The following is a 19,225-nucleotide window of genomic DNA, read 5'->3' as shown; positions in this document are numbered from 1 at the left end:
CAGCGTGGTAATGGCACAGGATCAAACCAGAGTGCTCAGAACATACCCATATGTATTTGGGAACCAAGATGTTGAAAATGGGCTCACTCCATTGAGAAAAAAAAACCTGGATCCTTATCTCACACCATATGCAAAAGTGAACTCCAAATGGATTCTAGAACTGAATGCTAAGAAATAAAATTATGAAACTAATGGAAGAAAATGACAGAGACCTTTATGACCTTGGGGGAGTTGAGAAGGACTTGTTAAATCATTTGAAAAAGTAAAAAAAAAAAAAGAAAAGAAAAAAGAAAAAGAAAGAAAGAAAGAAAAAAGATGAAGGGCTGCAAAATGAAGGACTGTTGTCTTACAAAGGACATTACAAGCAAAGTTTCCAGTTTTTGAAGGCAGATTAATGTCCAGACTTTACAAAGACCTCTTGCAAATCAAATCAAAAAGAAAAAGAGCAATTGAAAAATAGACAAGGCTATAAATAGACACTTCACAGAAGGAGGCTCAAGTGGTTTATAGATGTATGAAGAAATGTTCAATTTCACTAGCAGTCAGAGGGATGCAAAGTAAAACAAAAATATGTTGACACTACTTCCATGATAATTGACAGAATCTATCAAATTGGCTAATTAGACGAGGTAGTATATGCAAGGCACTTACGATAGTATCTGGCACTGAGTAAACACTGTGAGTGTTTATGAATCTACAAACTACCATGAGCTGACAAGGATGGGAGTGGGGGACAGAAACCCTTGCACTATGCAGTGGAGCATAGTATAGGGCAGCAATTCGGGGGTGCAATCCAGCAGTACTGGGTGAAGGTAAGTACCCAGGGCTGCTTCCGGGTGACTAGGCACCTTTGTGCCATTGGAGAATAGTGTCCACCACTAGGCAGATGAATTTGAAAAAGGCTACCTTCTGGATGGTTATAGCCTTCTAGGTTCATGACAACCAGGGAAGAGAGCTTTTGTGGGAAGAAAAGGGCACATCTTCCTTCAGCGGGGCACACGACATAAGGAAGAGTAGAGGCTGTGTTCCAGCCCCCACATGCCCTGTGGCTGGATGTGTTTGTACAGGACAAGTTGCATAACCCAATGCGATGGCCCTGTGCATCCCCTGTAACTTTACAGTCTCATTTGAGGCATGTATTTCTTAGGAATTGCACATGGGTCCATAAAGGATCAGGGACAAGGATGATTATGCCTGCATTGTTTGTGGTATTGGAGAGGTAGAGGTAGCCTTGGTATCTGTTTGGGGAATGGAAGTTACGTGTGTGGATGCCCAATATGGAAGGTTATGTAGAAATCAGAAGTGATGAACTAGGGTTGCAATGCCAACTGCAAAAGGACAGATCTGGAAAAAGAATATGGAGTGAAAAAAAGTAGAAAATAAGGTGATCCCTAAGTCCAATATCATTATCAAACATTTAAAAAACACACTAATAAAAGTGTATATACTTTTCAAAAATACATATCCATGCACAGTAGCCTGAATGGCTATGGGACTGAGGAGAGGTGGGAGTAAGGATGGGGATAAAGGGAAAAGATAATACAAGAGAGGGGTCTCGCACGTTTCAGGAAGCGAGTTGTTTACTCCAGCACTCTGTACCTGAAGGCTAAAGGGGATGGTGGAAGAGGGGGAGAGGGAGAAGAAACGGTCTTGAGAGAGGAGCCCCAGATGAAAGGTAGCTTTTTAAAGTGTGGTTCCACATTCGTTTTCCCAGGGTGCTTCGAGCGCTGCACCCTATTTTTCTCACCACTAGTGACTAAACCCTTTGAAGGCAGGGTCTGTGTTTTCTCTACCTTACTTTCCCTTCCGTGTCTTGCGTACCGTAGCTGCTTCATTAGAGTTGAATTGACTCGAACTGAGATTATTTCTTGTTCCCGCGACCAAACCTTTGTCACAGAGAGCAGACGGTGTCTGCCGGTCCTTCCAGAAACCTCTGATGCACATTTCCATCTAAGCTTTAGTCCTGGGCTGGCCCTAGAGGCCTCCGGGCTCTGCCCCACCGCCCTCTCTCCTGGAGCCTCTTGCACGCACCTTGGGATTCCGCCTAGCCTCTTAGAGGCCCCGCCCCTTCGCCTCCTTGGTCCCGCCCCATTCAGGATAATTTGCATATGCCTCTAAGGGACACTGCCCAGGCGCCCGCCCCAGAGGCTCCGCCCCTTTAGGTCATCCGCCTGTTTCCCTAGAGGGCGTGGCGGTTGCCAGGCGACGGGAGGACGCGCCGAGCGCTGGGTTTCTGCCCGCTGCGCTGGATACAAATAAAGTGGCGCCCTTTTAGACGCTGGGGGGAGTGCACAGCCCCTTCCTCAGACTCGGGCCCAGTTTCCGCGATCACCACAGCAGCCTCTGAGGCTACCCCCAGAAAGCGTCAGGATGGCCGAGGTCAGGAGTCAGTGCCCCTCTTTCTATCGTCTCTCGCTCGACTCCTCCCCTTAGTCCCTCTCCTACCGTTGACTTATCCCCTGTCACATCCATTGATTCCGACATTTCCTCCATCAACATCCTGTCCTCACCTGCAGCCTCACCCCATTCCTCTGTCTCGTTGGTTCTGACCCCTTTACCAGGAGAGAGACAGGAGTCTCTTCTTCAATTGGGTAGACACACCCCGCCCCCACTCTTAAAACTGGCTCTGTGTTAAACATAGTATGAAATTCATGAGTTCCCAGACTCACACATGACAGGCACCCACTCCTAGATTTTGAGCCATAAGGTGATACCACAGGAGAGACACGAAGAAATATTGATGTCTCACTGACTGGGGGGACCTGGAGGAAGGCTTCATAGATACCCACTGTCACCCTTATTCATTGATCCTTGTCCACCTGTCACACCATGATTCCCTATCATCAGATCACCTGCTGTGACACATCTCCTTTAAGCTCTTCACCCACCACCAATGTCCTGTCATTGATCACTGTGTTAAAATCTTGTAGCGTCATTCACTCCCCCTCTTTGCAGTATACCCCATCTTCAGCCTCACTGATGAGGGGTCATTTCTGCAGTCCTTTATTGACCCTTTGTCCATTAGCACCCTCATTTGTAATTTGGACAACCTCGAGTCCCTGTCATCACTTGCTAGTCACAGTCCCCATTCATCATGGTCCTACCCCATTCCTCCATCGTCCCATCAGAGTCCTCCCTCATCTCACCTGTCACAGGGTCAGTCTCAACCAGGGTCAGCTACATAATTGGTGGGACTCAATGAAAAATGAAAATGCAGAGCTCCTTGTTCACAAATGATTAAGAATTTCGAAACGAGACAGCAGAGTATTAAACCAAGCGTGAGGTTTATTGAGCAAGAGGCCCTGTGCACCCTTGCAGATTGTGTACCCACCGGAAGCCTGGTCCCCTCTTCTCTCATCACCATCACACCCTCATTCTATTCTACTTCCTTCTATCTCCTCTACACCATTCACATCCCTCATCATTCCGTCTTCTCCTCCACATCTAGTCTCCCCTTATAAACTCCATCATCCTGTGGGCAAAGCTCCCTCCTTCCTTAGCATGCAACCCCCTTCCCACTCTCCTCCTCTTCACTCCTGGGCTCCTCATGCTCGTGTTCCTCTCACATCCACACAGCGGTGGCCACCATACCCTGTTACCCTAGCTCGTTCATGTTCCTTTCCTCCCCATCTCCTCCTCCTGTTCCTTCCAGCTCTCCTTTATTTGTCCCTTTATTTGCTTTTGAGCATTCCCTCCTTTTCTCCCTCGCCGGTCATCTTGGTTCATTTCATTCTTCATTCTCCACACATAAACCCCAGATACTAACACCATGAATAGATTATTTCCCGGTTCCTTCCCCTTCATGATCTCCTCTCATTTCTTCCCTTCTTCTATTTTTCTTCTCACTCGATGTCAGCCAGGTTTTCCTCACCTCTGCTTCCACAAGTCTCCATTAACACTCTGGCCTCATTTATCACGGCAGTTCTCCTGTCCCTTTTCCTTGTCCTTCTCTCACTGATTGGTATTCCCCGTGCCCAGAGCAGTGCCTGGCAGATAGTAAACGCTCACAGGATAGGTGTTGAATGAAGGAACATCACAGTTCCTTTCTGACTTGTTCATGTCGAAATGGTACTTGCAAAATAGATACCATTATATGCTCTGATGGAGCAGACACCAACTGCTTATTAGTCCGAGCTCAGAGACTATTTTTGCTGTGCTTTTAGTGGCCATGTATTTTTAAAATGACAATATGAACAAATCTGTTTATAAAAGTTCTTATTAAAAACTTTGCTTTCTTTGATATTTTCCCATTCCTGTGCTAAGTGCCAGGTGTACAGGGAAAACCTAGTCTGCAAACAAATCTTTAGGCTAGTGATCAAGCGTTGACATGAGCACCGTCGAAAGGGCTGGAACCGAGAACGTTGCCTTGCTGCATCTTGCTGTGTGCTCATGTTTAGCATTAACAAGGGGGAAACACAGGGCAGCAGCAGCACCGTGTTTTCTTAATACGGTTTTTCTCTCCTTGGTGGAATTGCTATATTGTGATGTTGGCAATAAGCTGCTTTTAGTCGGGAAGGAAACCGCTGTTGAGTTTAACATTAGTACCAATGTTGTTATAGAAAATGTTATAGATATACTTGCTACTCCGCATCTATTTTAAGATGCGGGTTCTTTTGCTTGGGTGCCATCTTTGGAAATCAGCAGTACGAGTGTTTTGGAAAACCAAAAATATGTAGACTTTCTCTATATTGGGCAAGACAGGCTTGTCAAGGCGGAAGGTAAACGAGATTGCTTACCCTAAATCTGCAGGGTGAATTTAAATTTTACTTTCTTTGGGGGATTAGAGAAATCATCTCAGTTGATTTCTTTGATTAGCGATGGGGTGTTGATGTTGAAGCTCTTTTCGGGGTAGACTATCGAAGCGTCATGTTGCATACCTAAATAAGGCCTTTCAGACCTTCTCAGTTCCGAAGTCTTGAGTGGGTCTGCGTGGCCTACAGATTAATCCGCTTCATAGCCCCTAGAATTCCACTGAAGGCCTCCAGTCTGTCCTTACCTCCCTGTCTCGTCTTCTCTTTCCCTCTCCCTGTCGGACTCCTTATACTTTAGCCAACGTGAGCTTCTTAGAACCAATCGCAAATCCTGGATACTGCTGGGCCCTGAGCGTTTGTTCAGGCTTTGCCGTGGGCCAGGCATACCTTTTCTCTCCATGTTCACCTGTGAACATTTCGCTTTCCTTCTGGGCCTGCTCAAATACCACCTCCTTTAGGAAATACGCTTTTATTCTTGTTGCTGGGTGTAATTCCATCTTCCTATAGGTCCCTTGTAGAATGTTGAATCCATTTTATGGCAGGTATCAAATTCCTTACTTCCATTGTCTGAAAACATATCCCATCAACTATTAATGTCGAAATTCCCTGCGGGAGGGCCGTTTATTCCTTACCTGCTGCCTCCTACAGTCTCCCTCATGCCAACTTACACACAGCAAATGTTCAATGAACATTTGCCGAATAAATAAATAGGCATATTAAGCATCCCCATTCTTTGTTATTGTTGTGCTGTATTAGTTGGCTAGGCCAGCCAGAACAGAGTGCTGCGAGCAGGGTGGCCTTAAACAGTCGAGATTTATCGTCTCTCAGTTCCGGAGGCTAGAAGTCGGCAATCAGGGCATGGGTGGGACTGTGCTTCCTCTGACTCTAAGTAAAATCCTTCCTTGCCTCTTCCTGGCTTCCGACAGTAGCTAGCTATCCTTAGCTTTCCTTGGCTCATAGCTGCCTCAGCCTAATCCCTGTGTCCGTCTTTGGGTGGTGATTTCCTGTGTTGGTGTTCCTATCCAAGTCCCACCCCCTACTTTTTTTTTTTTTTTGAGATATAATTGACACGTGACATTGTATTAATTTTAGGTATACAACATAATGATTTGATGTATATAATTGTGTATATATATATACATACTGCAAAATGATTACCAGAAAAAGTTTAGACATCCATCACTACACAGTTACAACTTTCCCTCTTTTTATAAGGACACCAGTCCTATTGGCTTAGGGCCCACCCTACTCCCATATGACCTCAAGTTAACTGATTTTATATATAATGATTCTACTTCCAAACAAGGTCATGTCTACAGGTACTGGGGGGTAGAACTTCAACATACCTTTGTGGGGAACAAATTCAACCCTTAACACTAGAGAAATGAGAATTCTTGTATAACTGACTCCCAGGTTCTCATCTAAGTCATAGCCAGATATGTTTGAATTACATCTGTATGTCTGGGCTTTTTTAAAAAAATAATTTGTTGTCCATCTGAGCATGGGAAGCGAATCTGGAGAAGGCCTATGAACGTGGCACAGGGGGCGTCTCAATACACCTGTGGAGGTGTCCTCACCGAATTATTTTAAGAGATAAAAACGATGGAATATCTTTTAGGAGACTATTCCATACTTCAGATGGGGTTTATTGTCAGTCTGTGAGATTTCAAGGTATCGACAGCAAAATCTCCTTATAACTGACCATGAGATGCCATGGCTTTCCTCTGCAGTCCTGGGGGCGGTAAGAAGCAGAATGAAGTGAAAACAAATCAGGGCGTGGAATAGTCATAATAGCTATCAAAATTTATTGGGTGCCTCCTGTTTGCCAGGCACGTGGCCAAGTGTTTAACATGAATGATCCTATTTAATCTGCTCTTTGACACCACGTGGTAGGAAATATTACTATTGTGTACATATATATAATATATTGTTATTATATTATATATATTATTATCCTAACATGCATGTGTACATTATACATGCATCAGGGGATGAACAAGATGTCTTTCCATCATGTAGTTTTGTCAGTGGCCTTTATTTTGCTTCGGTGAAGGTCTCACCTTCATAGCTAATAATAGCTAATAATCCCCGAATAGTGATGGTGTACATGTTGCAATACTCATTCCTCTCCCTGCTCGTTTGTACAGGAAAAGAGTGAGAAACTAGCCCTGGAAGAAACTGCATTTGAAGAAATCGAAAGGGATTTTCAGGAGGTTCTCAATGAACTTTCAGGAGACAAAAGTCTGGAGAAATTTAGAATCGAATATGAGAAGCTTCATGCTGTCATGAAGAAGTCTTATGACAATGAAAAGCGTCTGATGGCCAAATGCAGGGAGCTAAATGCAGAGATTGTGGTTAATTCTGCGAAGGTCGCCACTGCCCTGAAGCTCTCCCAGGATGATCAGACCACCATTGCCTCCCTGAAGAAGGTCAGTGATCTTGTAGAAACGAACCGAGGCAGAGGGGCCATAAACGCATCCTATATTTGAAACGTCTTTCTTTCCTTATATTGGCAGCTCTAGGCTGGTAGTAAATGAGTTATTAAGTAAAAATTTACATGATTTATATATTCATTAAGCCTAGGGACTAATGTTCATTTTCAAAGGAAATAATTAGCCTGGGTGAATTTCACTATGCAGAAAATAACGCAGAACCTTACTGGCTTGGTTTCTAAGAAATAGTAGGTTAGCTAAAAGAGTTAGAGGTAATAAATGTAATATTAGGGACCTCGGTATGTCTTGTTTGATACAAGATGAGTAATTAAATATCTCATGATGATAGCTTGTTAAGGATTTTTTTAAAAGGATATTTTCATATTTTTGCTTTTCCCACTGTTTTAGGAGAAATTACCTTGAAAATTCCTAGATAGTAAATTTCATGATCTTGCTTCCTCCTTAATCCTCCCAGTTCCTCCTAACGGGAAACCAGGGATTCAGTCTGGGGAATATTGAAGTTTGGCTCCTTTTTACCCTTTATTTTTTTCACTCTCAACTGTGTTGCATTATTTTGAGGGTAAAATGTAAGTGTTCCTCGTTGATCTCAGGGTGATAAAAAGTTAAGAGATTTTAATTTATAATTGAGACCCTAGTGATGAGAAATAACTCATGAACTTTTTAGATAAGTCCCTTGATATCATACAATGAAACGTCACCCAATTTAAATGAATCTCCAAGACCAGTGCAAATGATGACATCTGTTTTCTTAGAAACGACCTTTTTTAAAGTGCTATTTTCTCTCTATTGTCATTTTCTTCTTTTGCCGAGAAACCAATAAAAGAAGGCTTTAATTCATTTTCTGATGAGAAAAAAACCCCTTTTTTATTGTAAATTAAAAAACTGGAAATGGAAGTCATGAACTGATTAAAATATAATTGGTGATTGATCGGGACAAAACTTCATATAATCGTATTTTCATTTAACTATCCTTCATTTGTTCTGCTGAAAATAGTACTTACGTTTGCTACAAAAAAAATACCCCATAACTGTTTTGAATCACTAAATTATGTAAAGTTACCTCAGACCCTTCTCTCTTTCTAATGTAATAGTGAGCACGAATTTATGGAAATCCTCTCTTCCGCTCATTTTATGACTTGTCAACATGAAAGTGGAATATTGTCACCTCAAGCTTATAGGTTCTTACCTGTATAAAGGACTCACATTCCAAGGGACAAAATTTTGCTAAAAAAATTGAGGAGCAGGGTAAAACTCAAGGCTGTTGCAACATTTACTATGCTTTGGTCACTTATTTGAATAGTTGTAATTCCCTTTTAAGTATTTATGCTAAGATTCCACATTGCATTTCGTAACAGTAAGAAAGCCCAAACTGCGTGAGTTGTTTCCACTCCCAGCGAAGGGCTTTGTTTTTCCCCTGTGAGCATTTGATGAGAAAAGGACTGGGTGTGGGTTTCTGGAATGAGAATCACCAAGGCTGTTGTATACAATTACGTGACAGCGAAGACCACTTTGCTACGAATTGTTCTAAAGCTGACATTACCCCCAGGACTGCTTACTTGGGACCCGAGAACAAAACAGTTTTTAAATTTGGAATCTATCAGGACCTTCACATTTACGGCTTGCATCCAAGGCCACTCCTCATTATTTTTTTTCCTCCAAAAATGTCTGGACTTGGAAAGCACATACACTTTCCTTTTTAATTTTGTAACCGTATCTTAACATCTTTATTAGAAATATCCCTCTCGTTACAGCAGCCCCTGTAGGATGTGAGCCAGGACTCCTCCTAAAGCTGCTGTTGGGTATTGACTGGCTCCTGTTGAGCAATTCAGTAAGTCAATATCAATGGGATGCATAATGTACAATATGTAACCTTCTTTCCCCATAAATGACTGCTATAGTGGAGTTGTTTCGTTATTCTCTTTGCTCAGTTTATCTTGCATCTGGATCGTAGTTTTGTTTTTCTCACGAATGTCCCGTGGCCCATATAGGAAATCGAAAAGGCCTGGAAGATGGTGGACTCAGCCTATGACAAAGAACAGAAGGCCAAGGAGACGATCCTTGCCCTGAAAGAGGAAATAGTGAACCTAACCAAACTAGTGGAGCAGGGGTCTGGACTGTCCATGGACCAGGATAGCAAGTAGGTCATGACTTCTTGATGGGTGTTGAACTTGCTTTTGCGGAAGCCCCCTCTTCGGCAGACGGCCCGGGGCTTGCAGTGTCACCTTGAATGTTCTTTGTGATACAAGAGTCTCCTGTCGTGGTTTCCTGGAGATCGTTTTCCGTCTATCGCTATTTTTTTGTTTTTAATTCTCCCTTTCTCCGTACCCAAGAGCTCCTAATTTGTGGTTATATTAAACTTCTGGCTCTGCGGAAATATGAACTATCTGAAAACGAGTATAATATTTTAGGTTTCTTTCAAACTTTTGTGGACTGGGACTGGCTGCTTTTCTGCTCTGATTTCCAGCTTCTTCCCCAACTCCCATGATTAGCCCCATCACCATGCTTCCTCCTTCTCAGGTTCTAGGCCAGGAAACATGTTCTAGGCCACTCCGTTATCCCTTAAAGCTTCGTCTTGTTGATTCTGTCTTCTAAGCGTCTCTTCTGTCTTTCCCCGCTCGCTATTAGCAGCGCTAATGCCTTGCTTTGGGCCCCTCATTCTCTGCTGGATTTGGTGATGGACTGCTCACTGGTTTCCCTGCCTTCAAGGAGACGTCTCCCCTCTGCACCACCTTCCACATCTCAGATTTAGACTTCTGAAACATGAACCTGTGTGCTTCTATCTCCAGTACGTGTTCCAAACACCTTCAATAGCTTCCCATTCCCAAAGGATGCAGCCTCGTCTTGAGCTTGTCTTTCAGGGTCCTGCATAGATCTGCCTGTCAGCCTCGCTAGATTTGTCCAGAAACACCATGCTTGCTTATGCCTCCACACCTTTGAACATGCTGTTTTCTATGCCAGGAATTCTTTTGCTTCCTTTTGCCCCACAGTAAGCAACTATGCACCCTTCGAGACCTATCTCAAACACCGTCTTAATTTCATCACTCTCAGCATCTCTGTTTCAACCTCCTTCCCATCCCTAGAACCAATGACTAAGCATGAGAGTCACTTGTTCTCTGTTTCCATAGAACGCAACCAACATCTATCTCAAGTATGGCACTGATCACATTGTACTGAAATTAGTTGTTGATACACTTTGTTACCCATTAGGCCGTGAGCTCCTTGAAGGAAGATACCTTTACCTTCCCTTTAGGACTCTAGCACTGTGCAGGTCATGTGAAACCTTGCATTAAGTAATGAGTCGGGGTGAGCACACACACTTCCTTAGCCATTTTTGACCACATCTAACTGGTGTCTAGATTTCTCATGCTTTGTAGGTGTATTTATCCAATGTGGAGAGATGGTTCTAAGTGCAGGCGTTGGGGAGGGACTAGGAAAACTAACAATAGATGCAGTGTCCATAATAATGGGCTCCGTTTTCTCATTAAAGAAGTCAAGCCTCATCAGAGCAACTACTAGCAATGGGAGGGAACTGACCAGTTAGGGGGAGTATTTTTTTTTAAAGATTTTAATTTATTTATTTGAGAGAAACACAGAGAGAGAGGGCACAAGTGGGGAGAGGGGCAAAAGGAGAGGCAGAGGAGGAAGCAGACTCCCTACAGAGCATGGAGCCAGATGTGGGGCTCGATCCCAGCACCCCCGCCCCCCGCAAAGTCAGATGCTTAACTGACTGAGTCACCCAGGTGCCCCAGTTACGGGGGAGTATTAATTCTCATTCTGCTCTGATTTCTAACTTCTGCCCCAACTCCCCCAACTTCCATGATTAGTCCCATCACCATCCTTCCTCCTTCTCAGGTTCTAGGCCAGGAAACAGGTGGAACATGGTGAGGAAGAGAAGAAATTATCCAGGCCAGAATTTCACCTTCAACAGTGCACTTAGGTGTGGCTGTCTTCATAGTAACCTTAGAATTCAAGGTTTTGTTTCCGGAAAAGAAGCAGAATGTGGGCTTGAAGGTTCCTTATTAAATAGTTATGTTCTATCAACATACTGGTAAAAAAAACATTGTCAGATTACTGTGCTTCTGACAGTCGGTTGATGACTGTCCGTGGCAAGTGCCTCAAGTGCAAGTTCTCTGCTTTCTCGGGTCTCATGTAGCTGCCTTGCTGTAGACCTTAGCTCTGCTGCACAGGTCAGAGCAGACATAGTCTTTCTACTTTCAAAACACTAATTCTGCAGAAAGTCATGCCAAATCATACGTAATGGTTTTTGAGATGTGGAAGTAACTGGTTTGCAATTCAAATCAACAAATATTATCACATACTCTCTCAAAACTGGCATCATGAATGATTTTCCAAATTTTGTTCTTGGGAACATTTTATCTGGGTTGCATCCCTTTGGAAGAAACTAATCTCTATGGGTGAATGGATAGAAAACTGGCAATGTGTATTATTTGCTTATGTTTATACTTCATTTTAGAGTTTATGGCTGTGATCATAGCCCTCCACTGGATATATTAACCAAATAATCTCTTAAAGTAATATCTCCTTAGGGTTAATTACAAGAATTGACGATAGCAATGTAGTCTTACTGTAACAAATTCAAATAATACAGAGGCGTGGAAACTAAGGAGTAAAAATCATCCCTCCAATTCTTCCAACCCTATATTCCACTTTTCAGAGATAACCAGTTACCAGTTTCAATCAACTTTTCTGCACTTCTATAAAAATGCCTATAAAACACATGCACACACATATATACAGACACTGTAATTATTTAAAGATAAGAAAAGGGGTCATATTATGTATATTATTATTGGAACTTCTTTTTCCGTTAACAACTCACAAGCAGCGACCACGTCCATGGTCAGGGCATAAAAATCTTTCTCTTTCACACCTGAGTAGTGTTAGTCTTTGACCTGAAGTCTTGCCTATGAACACCAGCTCAGAGGGTGATAAGAAGGACTCCTGAGCCGATGGCCTTTTAGTCTGACTCCTGTGTTCTTCTTTTCCAGTATCCGAGATTTACTGAAGTTCAAAGAAGAAGTGACCAAGGAGAGAGACCAGCTCTTGTCAGAAGTGGTGAAATTACGAGAGTCCTTAGCTCAGACCACTCAACAGCAGCACGATGCGGAGCGATGCAGGGAAGAGGCGGAGCAGGCCATCAGTCAGGTCTGCTCTGCCATGGAGGGCAAGATGAAAGAACATTAACTTCCAGAAGTCCTTCCCATCTTGTTCCTCTGTTAGATTTACCCCCTGGTGCCCAAACGAAGCATCCGCAGTCCTGCTTGTTTCTCTGGTTTGTTCTTGCAAGAGCAGTTTGATTTGTGCATTTCCTTTCAACAGTCTGTGGCTGAGAAGTCACTAAGACCGGGCACTGCTTACAGTTTTGGCCTAGGAAGGTGTCCCTGGTAGAGGCCAGGATGCCCTGCATGTTGGGATGGTGGCAGTAGTTGCCTTGGCTGTTCTCCTTTGTAAGCACTGTTTTGAACTGTTTTATGTAAATCCAGAAGTCAAATAGATGATTCTCACATGCAGTCTCCAGGAGAAAAACATGAGACTCCTCTGAGCATGAGACGACAGAAAGATTTTTCATAGATTTTGGCCATCATGATAAAACTGTAATGCTTTGTTTAGTAATATCCAGGACTCATGTGAAACAATTTCATATTTGGGGTAGCTGGTGACATTTTATTTAGATCCTATTGATAGAGAATTGGATGAATTCTCTCTGAATTCTTTTCATGCTTAACTTCTAGAATTCTAGGCTTCCATATTTCATTGGATTTTACACCATTCTTTGTGGATTTGTTCCCATCATCTGGGTGGATGTTTGGTGTTAAAGCTCTGAAAAGCAATACAGAATATTCTTGAAAAGTTTAAACATTGGGGTTCAACGATGACTGTCCTGCAGGGGAAAGGCTACTACAAGGTGACTGCCCTGAAAAAAGAAGATCTGAGAAAGGGAGAAGCTCGGCTTCTCCTGGCATGGGCTTTTATCTCTTTCCTCCCTGTCCTTTCTGTGCCCCTAGTTCCAACAAGAAATCCAGCAACGTCAGAACGAAGCTTCACGGGAGTCTCGGAAGAAGGAAAAACTAGAGAAAGAGCTCAGACAGATTCAGACGGACATGGACAGCAGGCAGACAGAAATTAAGGCCCTCCAGCAGTACGTGCAGAAGAGCAAGGAGGAGCTTCAGAAGCTGGAGCAGCAGCTGAAGGAGCAGAAGGTATGCAGGGCGTGGGCTGCCCCGTGGTCCCCGCGAGAGCAGGAAAGGTGGCTTTGGAGCACTTTGAATTTTCTTTGGAAAGTAGCAAACTCTCTTCACTAGAGATGTGAGTAACATAACACTTAGCATTGCGTTGCTCTTTGAACAGTTGGGAGAGGTAGATATGACCTCCTTTGTTTTTTGTTTTTTTTTCAGCTCCAACGGGTTAATTTCTTTGGAACCTTCTACTGATGTATAATGTACGCATAGGAAAGTGTGTAAGTCACAAGTGTACAGCTTGATGAATTTTCTCCACTTACACACATCTTGGTCACCTGCACCCAGCCCAGTAAACATTACCCCAGACGTCCCCTTGTGTCCCCTCCTGGTCACTCTCTCCCCCGAAGTTCACCTCTATTCTGAATTCTCAGCAGTGTTTAGTTTTGTCTGTTTTTGTGCTTTACAGAAATGCAATCATACAGGGTACACTCTTTTGTGTTTAACTTCTTTGGCTCAGTGTTCTGTTGGCGAGATTCATTTATGTGGCCGCGTAGTTAGAGAGCGGCATTGTCCAGTATGGTAGCCACGAGCTACGTGTGGCCATTTAAATTTAAGTTATTTAAAATTAAATAAAATGAAAACTTTAAGTCCTCAGTTGCACTAGTACCATTTCAAGTGCTGACTAGACACATGGGCTAGTAGGTACCATATTGGACAGCACGGCTAGAGAACATTCATGTCATTGCAGAAAGTTCTATTGGACGGAGCTCAATAGACCATTCACACTCGTGGTATTCATTGTGTGACCATTATATGATTTATTTTTAACAGACTTATTTTTATTTATATTTATTTATTTATTTATTTTTTTATAATAATATTTTTTATTATATTATGTTAGTCACCATACAGTACATCCCTGGTTTCCGATGTAAGGCTCGATGATTCATTAGTTGCGTATAACACCCAGTGCACCATGCAATACGTGCCCTCCTTACTACCCATCACCGGTCTATCCCATTCCCCCACCCCCTCCCCTCTGAAGCCCTCAGTTTGTTTCTCAGAGTCCATAGTCTCTCATGCTTCATTCCCCCTTCTGATTACCCCCCCTTTCTTTATGCCTTTCTTCTCCTACCGATCTTCCTAGTTCTTATGTTCCATAGATGAGAGAAACCATATGATAATTGTCTTTCTCTGCTTGACTTATTTCACTTAGCATTATCTCCTCCAGTGCCGTCCACGTTGCAGCAAATGTTGAGAAATCGTTCTTTTTGATAGCTGAGTAATATTCCATTGTATATATGGACCACGTCTTCTTAATCCAGTTATCTGTTGAAGGGCATCTCGGTTCCTTCCACGATTTAGCTGTTGTGGACAATGCTGCTATGAACACTGGGGTGCATATGGCCCTTCTCTTCACTACGTTTGTATCTTTGGGGTAAATACCCAGTAGTGCAATGGCTGGATCATAGGGTAGCTCAATTTTTAACTTTTTAAGGGACATCCACACTGTTTTCCAGAGTGGCTGTACCAACTTGCATTCCCACCAACAATGTAGGAGGGATCCCCTTTCTCCACGTCCTCTCCAACAATTGTTGTTTCTTGCCTTGTCAATTTTTGCCATTCTAACTGGCGTAAGGTGGTATCTTTGTGTGGTTTTGATTTGAATTTCCCTGATGGCTAATGATTTTGAGCATTTTTTCATGTGTCTTAACAGACTTATTTTTAAGTTTCCAAGTTTAGGAAATCATATTCTGTCTTTATGCATTTTAAATATGGTACTATTTTTAACATTTCCCCTATAATAGCAGTTTAAGGTAACTCAAATAGTAATAATTCTGGTCCGTCTTTTCTTCTTTCTTTCTTTCTTTCTTTCTTTCTTTCTTTCTCTCTCTCTCTCTCTCTCTTTCTTTCTTTCTTTCTTCTTTCTTTTTTTTTTTTTAAAGAGTTTTGTGTTTATTTTAGAGAGAGAAAGGGACGAGAGAGAGAACGTGTGCTTGCGAGCTGGGGGAGGGGTAGAGAGAGAGGGAGGGAAGCAGGCTCCCCATTGAGTGCGGAGCCCCAGTCAGGGCCCCATCCCACAATCCTGGGATCATGACCTGAGCTGAAATCGAGAGATGCCCAACCGACTCAGCCAAGAAGGCACCCCTCTTCTCTCATTTCTTAAAGAAACAATTCATGTAATTGAGAAAAGTTATTCCTTGAAAGTATTTTCTCTTAGGAAGGTTCCAAAGAATTGCCAAGCCATACAGCATTTTGCCACTTAAAAAATAGATATTAGAACACATTTCCTTGCCAATTGCCTCATTGATTTTGTATATAGCCAGGAATCAGATCGGCACGACACAATGCGCACGTATCCACAAGGGAAACGTGGGACGTCTCGGAGCATGAAATTTGGGAGGTTTTTGAACATGATGATCAAACTACAGTGCTTTGTTTAGCGACATCCAGGACTCGTGGAAAAGACAGTTTCCTTTTTGGCATTGCAAGCTAGATTTTATTTAGTCCCTATTGACGGGAAATTGGATGGATTCTTCCCATGTTGAACTTCCGCTCACATCAAGTTATATTTTGGAATAATTGTCTAAACTATCTTCTCTCTTTTCCCTTCAGCACATTTGCTATCCCTCCGTCCTCCCACTAGTCTGCCAATAGAAATGACTCCACCCCACCCCAATAGATTCTTCCTTTTTTATTTTTTAAAAAAATATTTTATTTATTTATTCGATAGAAATAGAGACAGCCAGCAAGAGCGGGAACACAAGCAGGGCGAGTGGGAGAGGAAGGAGCAGGCTCATAGCGGAGGAGCCTGATGTGGGGCTTGATCCTGTAACGCCAGGATCACGCCCTGAGATGCTTAACCGCTGTGCCACCCAGGCGCCCCCCCCTTTTTTTTAATGAAACTGTGTCTGCTCAGGATAGTCAAAGTAGGGGAGAGGAAACCCTACTGACTGAAGTCAGGCAGACAGAAATCCTTGCACTGCTGTTCCACGGTTTTGACTTCAGTTGAATTCAAGGGGAATTGTCTCTGCGTTGGTGTCGTGAATGGTTCTGCTCACGAAAACGTGGTAGGCATGTTCATGCGGGATTTGCTTCTGAAGACGGAGCGTCCCAGCCCCACAGCTGATAAAACCCATTTGAATCTCTAGCTCATTTGCAAAGATTACAGCAATTGTTGTGTATGTGAAGCTTGCCAAATGGCAAACAGGCATTAAAATATTTATCCGCCACCTGTGAACAAGACTTCCCAAGGCTCTCTGGGAAAAAAAAAATGATGCTGTCTGTGTTATTCATTAGAAGACGTCGTTTTCCTCAGCCATTTAACGTTTATCATATTTGAGTGCGTTAGTGTTTTCACCCGGGATAAAGAACAATTTCTACAAAGACAAAGAAAGTGTGCTTGCTGTGATGGTCCCAGGAGGTTTGTGGGGGCCTTCTGTGTGGATAGGCAGATACTGTAATCAGATTAAAAAGCATTAACCAGCTCGTTATGCATCTTTCAGATCTTGAACGAGAGAGCCACAAAGGAGCTGGAGCAGTTTCAGATGAGAAATTCCAAACTTCAGCAAGAGAACGAACAACACAGTTTGGCTTGCGAGCAGCTATCCCAGGAGAACCAGCAGAAGTCTTTGGAGCTCAAAGTAAACACCAAGTGACCGATCTGGTCCCTAGCACTTCCTCCTTCATTACCTATGAATATAGGTTTGCCTTTGTGGCTGGAGCCCTTGGTGCGGTAACCTTTATTAGCCTTGAGATGTCAGAGGCAGGCGCAAGCCTCCAGTGATGGCTTTCTGCCTGGAAGTAGATACTTCGATGCCTTCCATTCTTCTAAGACCGCAAACCTGAATATTGATCATAGGATTATGCAAATATTTTTGAAAGCAAGCTCAGATGCTCACGTCTGTAACTTAGCCTCGGAAGTAACTAGTTGCCCTGAGCTAGAAACCATTTACGTGAGTGGGTAGCAAAGAAGTTAGATTATATTTTACTATTTGTCTGGAGAAGGTGGATTGGGAGGGGTCGGGGATGGATTGGTTCTACTAGGTATCTACTTCCATTATCGTAGAACCATGATTTTTACTTTTGTCCACTGTAAATTTCATGATCGTCTTTCCATTCTTCTCCTGGTCCTCAATGAAGAGTGCTTGCAAATTATGTTTGGATAACAGTTGTATACTTGGGTATGTATTGTATACCTACATGCATAACAGAGCAGCCTTATTCTTTATCACTGATTCTGAAAAAGTCCATAAACCCTCCTCTGGTTACATTTAGGATACTAAGCACAAAGTGAGTGACCAATCAAGAATGATACATAGATTTATCAGTGAATCATAACAGTTTTTGCATCACAGGCCCTTTTGACCGTCTGATGACAGCATGTACACACACACACACACACACATACACACACTTATTTGCACATCTTGCATCTTGTTTTGAATGCAGTCTTAGGTTTCCAGGATTTTTCTGAGGTCTAACCACAGGGTCTGGATTAATAACTACTGAGTTAGAACATTCTATCATTCTAATTGGAAAGGGCCCTAGTTCAGCTAATTTAGACCATGGAAATCTGAGGCGGAGGAGCATCTAAAGCAGTCCAGAATGGTCTGACTTGAAACCATTCTTTATAAGAAAGCTGTAAATTGAAGCAGAAATGAAATGGCTACTTAAGGCAAAATAATATATTAGCCCCTAAGGTGAAATTAAAGTAAAAATACTTACACCATTAATTCTCTTCTTTGATAACATGAATGGGGCACCTTGAAAGATGAAGTATTTTTGTTATCAGATTCTGAACCTACAGGATTCTACTTCTAACAATAATCCGAGAATAATATGCCCGGCTAAGTGCAGTTTCTTCCTTGTCAAGAGCTGGGGATAATTGCTGATGTTTATTTGCGGAAGAATCACTGGTTGCTTTTCTGGTAATTTCTACGAATGGCAAATTAAAAAAATGAATTTAATTTAAATTTTTAAAAAATTCATAAACCTTGAAGTCCATTGACAAAAATCTAGTGCTTTCTTTTGCTAGAACTATTATTTTGGTACTTTTTGCCTTTATGTAGACCTGCCTATTTGTGTTGCCCTGCCCACCTATCTGTGTGCATGCCCACTGGCGAACATCCTCTGAGGAGGGAGGGCCCTTTCTCTAGTGTATGTTACTGTGCTACGTTGGCCTCGTGGGTTCACAAGAGGATTTGAATATGTTATAGATTGTCGTTACTCTTCTGAGAGAGATCACTCTGTGAGCCCATAAAAATTGCCAACCAAATACAGCATTTGTACACCAAATTCACACATTTATGATACATACGACTCAGCAGTCTTATCCTGTTTGATTCCACACTTCGGTGGTATCTTGGGACATCAGGTCTAATCAGTCTTTTTACTATTTTTTAGCTTACGTAGCCACATATTTTATTCAGAGAATAGTTCTTCAATTTCTCTCAAAACCAAACACTGTGTGTTTTTGTTTCACCTGTAGAACAACTTTGCGCTCACACAGGAACAATTTCCTTCGATTGGTTCTGAGCTTACCATCATGAAGTCACCGGTCCTTTATTTACTGAGCGTCCCTGGTTAATGCTGTCTCACTAATTACAGGCGAAAGAGGAAGAAGTCCATCAGATGCGTCTTGACATCGGGAAGCTCAACAAAATCAGAGAACAAATCCATAAGAAACTGCACCAGATTGAAGAGCAAAAGTCAGAAGTGGAACAGAACAAGGAAACTCTAAAAAATCAGATCCTGGGATTGGAGAGAGGTGAGCCAAGAGCCATCTTGCACTGTTTTATTCTTTTGTAAACATTTCATT

The 19,225-nt window shown here is 42.6% G+C and overlaps 1 protein-coding gene across 2 annotated transcripts in view; it reads left to right on the top strand.

Annotated features, from left to right (window-relative positions):
• CFAP58 (cilia and flagella associated protein 58) overlaps positions 1–19,225 on the top strand; it is a 109,027-nt gene that overhangs the window by 10,753 nt on the left and 79,049 nt on the right. For both annotated transcript variants that reach the window (XM_087862728.1, XM_087862729.1), the window contains exons 3-8: positions 6,899–7,180; positions 9,193–9,341; positions 12,214–12,370; positions 13,231–13,425; positions 16,911–17,048; positions 19,015–19,174. In XM_087862728.1, the coding sequence (XP_087718854.1) occupies positions 7,037–7,180; positions 9,193–9,341; positions 12,214–12,370; positions 13,231–13,425; positions 16,911–17,048; positions 19,015–19,174 (943 nt within the window). In that variant the 5' untranslated portion in view covers positions 6,899–7,036. The remainder of the gene's footprint in view (positions 1–6,898; positions 7,181–9,192; positions 9,342–12,213; positions 12,371–13,230; positions 13,426–16,910; positions 17,049–19,014; positions 19,175–19,225) is intronic.

Source organism: Ursus americanus, chromosome 6 (assembly GCF_024610735.1).
Source record: "Ursus americanus isolate L20-20 chromosome 6, mUrsAme1.1.p, whole genome shotgun sequence".
NCBI lineage: Eukaryota > Metazoa > Chordata > Mammalia > Carnivora > Ursidae > Ursus > Ursus americanus.
The sequence above is the reverse complement of the archived record's forward strand: the minus strand, read 5'-3'. Positions and strand labels throughout refer to the sequence as shown.